The sequence below is a fragment of the Nicotiana attenuata genome, unplaced genomic scaffold, assembly GCF_001879085.1.
Source record: "Nicotiana attenuata strain UT unplaced genomic scaffold, NIATTr2, whole genome shotgun sequence".
In the NCBI taxonomy this organism is placed as follows: domain Eukaryota; kingdom Viridiplantae; phylum Streptophyta; class Magnoliopsida; order Solanales; family Solanaceae; genus Nicotiana; species Nicotiana attenuata.
In genome coordinates this window covers 589,341-597,523 of record NW_017670357.1, presented here as the reverse complement: position 1 = coordinate 597,523, position 8,183 = coordinate 589,341, and the positions used below count along the sequence as shown (strand labels likewise).

The 8,183-nt window shown below is 38.6% G+C and overlaps 1 protein-coding gene across 1 annotated transcript; it reads left to right on the top strand.

The window, feature by feature from the left end:
• The first annotated feature begins 4,667 nt into the window (after nucleotides 1–4,667).
• LOC109238307 (serine/threonine-protein phosphatase 7 long form homolog) lies at nucleotides 4,668–5,096 on the top strand. Its single transcript, XM_019404738.1, has one exon. The coding sequence runs from the start codon at nucleotides 4,668–4,670 to the stop codon at nucleotides 5,094–5,096; it is 429 nt and encodes a 142-aa protein (XP_019260283.1).
• The last annotated feature ends 3,087 nt before the right edge of the window (nucleotides 5,097–8,183 follow it).

The window sequence follows — 8,183 nt, the reverse complement described above, 5'->3', positions numbered from 1 at the left end:
CACAAGGTCTAGCATTATCACAGTCTCACTACATTGAAAAGGTACGTGACAAGTTCAAGTATTTGGATTTCAAAATTGCCAAGACTCCAATTGACGTGAGTTATGCACTTCAAAAGAATGAAGGTGAAAGTGACTCACAACTGGACTATGCAAGAGTATTGGGAAGTTTGATGTATATCATGAATTGTACGCGACCAGATATAGCATGTGCTATTAGCAAACTGAGTCAGTTTACAAGTAATCCCAATCAAATACATTGGATGGCAATGAAACGAGTTTTGGGATATCTGAAACATACCCAAAATTATGCTTTGCATTATAACAAATATCCTTCCGTGATCGAGGGATATAGTGATGCAAATTGGATCACCGGATCATCTGAAGTTAAATCCACAAGTGGATATGTTTTCACAATTGGGGGTGGAGCAGTGTCTTGGAAATCATCCAAACAAACGTGCATCGCCCGTTCTACAATGGAATCTGAATTCATAGCTTTAGATAAGGCCGGTGAGGAAGCTGAATGGCTTCGGAATTTCTTGGAAGATATTTCATTTTGGCCCAAACCTTTGGCACCTATATGTATACATTGTGATAGTCAAGCGGCAATAGGTAGGGCAGGGAGCGTTATGTATAACAGAAAATCTCGTCATATCCGACGGAGACACAATACCGTTAGACAACTACTCTCTAGTGGTTTTATCACAATTGACTACGTAAAGTCAAGAGATAACGTGTCGGATCCACTTACAAAAGGCCTATCTAGAGAGGCAGTTGAAAGATCATCAAAAGGAATGGAATTAAAGGCCTAGGACAAGTCATCATGGCGGTAACTCTACCTAGCAGACTGGGGATCCCATGAGCTAGGTTCAAAGAGATCAAACAAAGTTATGAATGACGGTTCAACATTGTCAACTAACTCAACCCATTCTCGTGATGAAGACAATGTTCAAAAACGAGGTAAAGTATTAAGGCTTTTTTGATGAGTCAATAAAGCTTAAAGCTTTTTAATGATTTGCTAAATCTGGCAGGATATGACCAGATAGTGTGTCTTTAGGATTACACTTTTAGGAATCACCTATGTGAGTGTGAAGTGTAAGCCGCTTCAAGGAGAATGAAAGTAAAGGCCCATTCTCTAAGCACTCATGAAACCAGGCGGTATTCATGGCTGAAACGAACACAACCGTGAGAACCATAGATGGTTAAGGATTGATTGTGTGACTTATGTTGTCTAGGTATACAACAAAGCTCTACGGTTCAAAGATATCAAATCTACCGATTGACCGAGTATATCCGATATAAGTTCACTACGGAAAATTCAAAGGGAAACCTACTTATCCAGATGCAATCAATTCTTGCTTGTAAAACACACACACGTCCGTGCATTCTTTTGAGTTTATAGCCATGCCCCATTCATGTGGGGGATTGTTGGGTTTGTTATTAATAAATAATAACAAAAGAGGTGTGAATTAAAAATGGTGGAAAAAGAAATGGAGGGAAGTAAAATTTTGAATGAGTTCATTTCACTTTTGCACTTTGTCCCTCAGTGGTAGAAGGAAAGAAAATCTTTGTGTATATAAAGAGAAGCTCATCTTTTAGCTCTTAAAGAGCTAAGAAGAAGGCAAGCCTCGCGCCGTCGCCGTCGTCGCTCGCTCGGTTCGGCTTCGGCTTTGGCTTCGGCTTCGGATTTGGATTTGGATTTGGATTGTCAAAGATCGATTGATTGATTAATCTTTTTGGACAAAATTCTTTTCAAATAATTAATTAATTAATTTAATTAATTAAAGAAAATTCAATCCGAAATAACCCATCACCCGCGACCCGGTCCGGTCCGGTCCGGCCCGTTTTTCTTTCCCGGATTATTTTAAATCCGTTTTATATTTCCCGCAATATTTTGAACAGCCATGGCTATTCTGAAACAGTGTCACACCTGTTCCAACAGCTATGGTTGTTCTGAAAGGTTGCAAACCTCTTCAGAAACAGCACCAAGTTGGCTATAAATATACCTTCAAATCCCAGAATATTTACTTACTAAATTTTCTGAATCTTCTTCTTCTTCTGCACAAAATATTCCAGTGTGTTTTACGACCATCGAGTGGTTCGCCGATCACCAGAGTTTTAGGTACCGATACACTGGTGAGTTAAATCATTCTATCCTGGGAGGATATATTCCAGAATCTCGGGTATTTGAGGGGAATAATTTCCTTAAGGACACACTGTGTATTCAGTGGGCTCGATTTGTTCCTACAACGCTTTCTGAATTTATTTTGAAGAAATTTACTATTTTTCGGAATTTAATTTCTATTAACTTTCTGTTTTTGTTTTCAGAAAGATTATTATTTAATTTATTTTCAACAATACAGATATATAACAATTAGCACCTTGTATTGTTTATAGTGTCTTCTTTTGGTGTTGTTTGGACTGAAAAAAAAAAAAGTAATTAGCATTCAGACAAATACTAGCTTGTTCATCCTGTTCGATCTAGTTGTTCCATGTTTTTGTATGTAAAACTAATTTATTTATTTTTAAAACAGAATACTATAAAACTTCAAGTTGTGAGTACGGAAATTTCGAAAATTAATTCGCCCCGATGAAACATGCATTGCAACAAACAATGTATCGACAAAGCAAGCCACAATTCTCCAATAATTGGCGGTTTTGCACGACCCCGGTATTTGGCAAGATCATCATGATTAGGAGTGACAAACTAACGGGTCGAATATATGTGAATCAAAATGGATAATATTAAACAAACAAAATATTCAATTCGATACATATTTAATACGAATAGAAAATGCGTTAATCAGTGGAGAATATAAATATTTATATTACAACGACTTCTTGAATATAATTACTTTTGGGAGGATTCATTGTCTCTCGTACACTTGCCCGCCAAAAAACTTGATGTTTTAATTTGAAATCCACACCCACATCATGAGAAAGCACTGCAGTGTGCTCAGCAGCAGCAATTTCTTCAACCGTTAGTAATCCAATTCGACAGGAAGGCAAACTGTGATCCACAAAAAGGTAACAAACGATAGGAGACAAAAAGGAAAAAAAACAAACCCAAAACCTTAAAATTTTCGCCATTAACAGACAGATCAAATATTAAGTACAAATGTACAACATTGCAAGTGAAAAAAAAAAAAGAAGAAGAAAATAACAAAAATGTATATAAAGCTAAGCACATAAACGCCACAACCAAATAGAGTTGGCAACAGTTGGCAATGACTTAAGTTCAAAAAAGCTGGCCACAATTGGCAATGACTACAAGTTCGAAACCTAAATGTGATATTTTTGGACTCAAGCGACCAAAATAGGTTAAAAAAAAAAAACAACTGATCACCATTTTATATATAGCGATGACTTTAACGGCACATTTGTCTGTTAAGATATAGCGCGGTGAACAAACGCAGTATTTGAACTTAAAACGAGCGGGAGGGTAAAGCGCGTTATATATGCGCGCTATACGTATATAAAAAAGCGTGCCTTCTCCTTCCCCATAGACGCGAACCAGCAGACCCCCTCTCCTTTTTTAATTCCCAGCGGCGCCCCGACCATTTTTAACAAAAAAACTCCATTGGAGCCCCCCGGTCCCACAAAAAGTGTAAATTCTCAGTAATGTAACAGCTAACATCGGATCTAAGGTGTTATCGCATAGTGGGCTGCTTGTTTCAACTTCCAAATCATCAAATCTTCACCTTTAAAATCGAGGTATTCCAACTTATTTTTTGTTAAAAATCATGTATAAAAAATGCCTATTAATTGTCTTTTACTGTGTTCTATGATATTTCGTGATTGTTTTGCGGTCTAAATTAATTTATTATTTTTTATCTGGATTAGATTATTAGTGTGCTAAAAATTAGTAAAATAGAGAAATTGTTATTTTATGAATAATTAATGTTATTAGTTGTTATAAAAAAATATTTATTAGTTATTTTTTGCTGTGGTATATGTATTTTTGTGATTATTTTGTGATTATATTAATTTGTTATTTTTTTATCCGGATTAGATTATTTATGTGCTAAAAAATTAGTAAAATAGATAAATTATTATTTTAAGAATAATTAATGTTATTTAGATGTTATTGTTGCACATATATTAATATGTGACTTTAACATTGTTTAGTTCTTTTTAGTGATATGTTGTGCCCGTAATTTTAATGTAGTGCCCGTAATTGAAATGTAGTGCCCTTTCGTAGTAAAATGTAGTGCCCTTTAGCGTAATATTTTTGTAGTTATTGAAATTAATTATTTAATTATCTGTTAACCACAAAAATATCTGAAAAAAGATGATAGTTCAAATGTAAGAAAATAACATTAAAAACAACAATATTTTTCAAACTAAGTATTATATGAATATTTAATAATTAAATCATGTATAGTTATGAAAATTAATTATTTAATTCTATTATACCCCAAAATAGGTGAGTAAGAAACAAACATATAAAATAAGAAACAAACTTAGAAAGTAATAAACAAACATATAAAATAATAAACAAACATATAAAATAATTAAGTAACATATAAAATTATAATATAGAAAATATATCAACTTAAGTAACAATATAGTAAAAATAATATTAATATAAAATATATTGCAAATATATTTAAAGATGTTAAGCAATTAAAAATACTTTAATTAATATTGTTCAATTTACAGACATCGTCATGGAGGTTCCCCCTGTGCATCCCGGACCTGCATCTCTAGAGCTACTTTTGCTACAAGCCAACCATAGGTCTACATACATATGGGATGGGCAATGTTTGTCCCAGACATTCTGCGCCAGGCGTATAGACGATATGTGGGAGTTCATTAGGGACCACCCACTCCATCCCCGTATAGTGAGACGTCTTCAGGATACAGGTTTCTACGGGATCATTGAGATAGGCCGGTTTCAGTTTGACTGGCCGTTTATCACGGCTATGATAGAGCGGTGGCAATCGGAGACGTGCACATTTCATCTACCCATCGACGAGGCTACTATCACGCTTGAGGACGTGGAGGTTCTTTTCTGGCTGTCGGTTGATGGATTACCTGTAGCTTACCTGTATGCACTTAGAGACTATAGGGGATTGGATTACCTGCATATGTTGTAGCGGCTCATCGGTTATCAGCCAGCGGAGGAGACTGCATTAAGTGGGGCCACTCGTTTGCAGCTGACACCCATCCAGTAGCATCTGGAGGCGATGGATGCGGAGATTACGGATGATTCACCACCGGAGGTTATCGACCGGCATACGAGATTGTTGCTGCTGCTGCTGATATTTTGTGGTGTATTGTTCCTGAACACTTCGAGAAACCTAGTCAACTTGAGATTTCTACATCATCTTGAGCAGCTAGATAATTTACCTGGTTACAGCTGGGGTGCAGTTGTTCTAGGTTACCTGTATAGGCGAATGCCCCGGGCGTGCATGGGCACCCTGAGAGACATTCAGGTGAAAACATAGTCAATTCTTTTCATGATTATAACATACATAGTAAAAAAATACCTTAAATCTTACGTCCAAAATCTATATTAGGTTTGGGCCTGGGAGCGGTTCCTGCAGTTCCAGCCACCTCTACCACCCATCGCTCCAGATACACCACCTCCACCGTTTCTCCCTTTAGCTTAGAGGTGGGTTGATAGGCGAGGCAACGGATGCAAGGTTGAGGCTCGACCTCATCTCCCCTATTATAGGGATTTGTTGGATTTGCTTGAAGGCGCGCGGGTACATGCATACTTAATTTTTCTTGGCCTAGCTTTATATGTGTTGCGTTTACTCACGATTCCTGTGCTTAATTAGTAGTTCTTATGGAGGCCATACAGTGACGCGCTCATAGCTGGTTTGCCCGATTATTGCTCCCGCGGACGAGTTATGTGGACATCTTTCGTCCCATTGATATGCGTCGATATTGTCGAGCATCATGCCACCGAGCTAGTCCTTCGCTAGTTCAGTCGACCGCAGCTCATACCTATTTCACCCTCTTATCTTAGGACACATTACCAGCGAGATGATCGTTCTATGGTTGACCAGACATATGTGGCCTGGCTAGAGGCCCAGATTGAGACTTGGGACCATAGGTATGACTTGATTCCGCCACCCCTCCACCTGAGCATACGGATGGCGAGCATGAGTATATGGTCTGGTATCGCAGCGTCACCCGACTTCTCATCAGAAATCCCGTTCATCGCTCTGGTGGTCGGTATATTCCATATGCCTCGAAGCATGAGGCACTGGTATGTTATTTGTTATACTTACTTATAACGTTAAATTATCCTTCCGTAATTAATATTTTACATATTATGCAGTCTATTGGCTTACATGAGTTCTACCAGTTGGGACTGCAGATGCTGCAGCATATTGACGAGGGAGCGGCAGCTTTGCACGAGTATGGCCGGGGGTTACGGACCTGGCTGCCCGGATATTGAGGCGTGCCCCAGATGATAAGCGATTAGGATACAAGGCTGCTTGTGTTCCGCCAAAGGAGTACCATCATGGGCCACCAGTGGAGCCTGAACATGGTAAACGTGGCAGGCGTGGCCAGAGTGGAAGGGGTGTCCCACGAGGTCGTAGTGGTCGGCGAAGACAGGGTCCCCAGCAAGGGGGCGTTGAGGCACCTGTGGAGGATATTAAGGATGATCAGGCAGTTGACCACCCTGAGCCACAGGATGCTCCTCCTGATATGACGTCATTCAGCCTTCAGTTGTCGCTAAAGACTTCGCAATTGACCCTGTCAGCTCTATTGTTGATCGCGGGCACGTCCATTATGCGACAGGAGAGGGATCAGTATTATCCTGATCCCCTAGAGCCATCGACGGTTGTTGATGATCGTCCGACACGAGACGTGAATAGTGGGCGACGACTGAGTTATGGCTTATCATCGAGGGATGTTGAGGATCTTTCTCAGGCACAGGTTTATTTGTATTACTATTATTTCTGTTTTTTTTATCTCATTGATTAATCAGCAATATCTAAAGCTTTTTTTTTAACAGACACCGTCCGCCCATCACGGAGGTCATTTTGTGCGATGCTGACATGCCGGAGATGGATGATTTTGCTTAGGAGCCCGCCCAGACCATGGTATGACCATTAAATTTGTTTTAACACGTACGTTAGTTATTTCATATACTAAAATATCTTATTATTGTAGGTTACTGCTGGCCCGACTCCCGCTTGTACCTAGTCTGCTAGCCTTACCGACGATCATGCTGCAGCGCATCCTCCGATATAGAGGCGACGCGATGGGGATGATCCTAATAGCGTAGCTGGCCGAGATGGGATGCGCCTCAGGCCAGCCAATGCTTTAAAGCATACAAACCGTGGGACACATTGACGTTTATTATTATCTGCATATATGACATTAAATATATAATAGCAACATTATTTATGTTTTACATAATTGCGCATGTGTTTGTATACCTCGGGTTATTTATTAGTTTAATACTAGAACAAAAAAAACGACATCTTAACATAAATTTTAATTCGGTACAACTAAAGATAATACATGACACGTGCAACATTAAAATAAAATACTACTCTCAACACATCCAATATTTTGTTTAGTCACTATCGCCCATTGTTTTGTGCTTCAACCACTTAAATTTCTCTTCAAACCTATTTTTTATTCTTCTGCCTCTTTTAGTTTCTCATTCACTGCCGCAAGTTGTTCTTCTAGTTTAAAGATCTGGAGTTTGTATTCACCGGTCATATTCCAAATGCTTAGCAAACATGATTTGTAGTATTCCTAGTTAATGGGTTCATCATACTATTCTTCAAATCCACATTGATTTTCATCCTACCAATGGGGAATATAACACAACACTATTAATTAAACGGTATCACCAACATCCATTTGGTTCGGTGTACGCGTTCTTTTTGGCACTTGCCATTGACGCACATAATCCTTGTTACACACTATTTTAAATAGTTCCGGCGGCCAATAATGCTCAACACTCACTAGCTGTAACTGTCCACTATAGGTGTTTAAGTATGCAGCAACACTATATTCTTTATCAACGTACCTCGTTGCCGCGATACCTGTATGTTGAAAGCACTTTGTACCATGTGAGTGTTACACCCCATGTTTTCGTATGTGAGAGTACGTCGTAAGTCAATTGATGTAAGCTCAGAAATAAGATTATATTTGGAAGCATACAAATAAGTCAATCATGTTACATTGTAGGTTACAAATATTTTATATCA

What these genes read in the sequence shown, in the direction of transcription:
- LOC109238307 (XM_019404738.1), top strand. Translation starts at nt 4,668, where the DNA reads ATGGAGGTTCCCCCTGTGCATCCCGGACCTGCATCTCTAGAGCTACTT.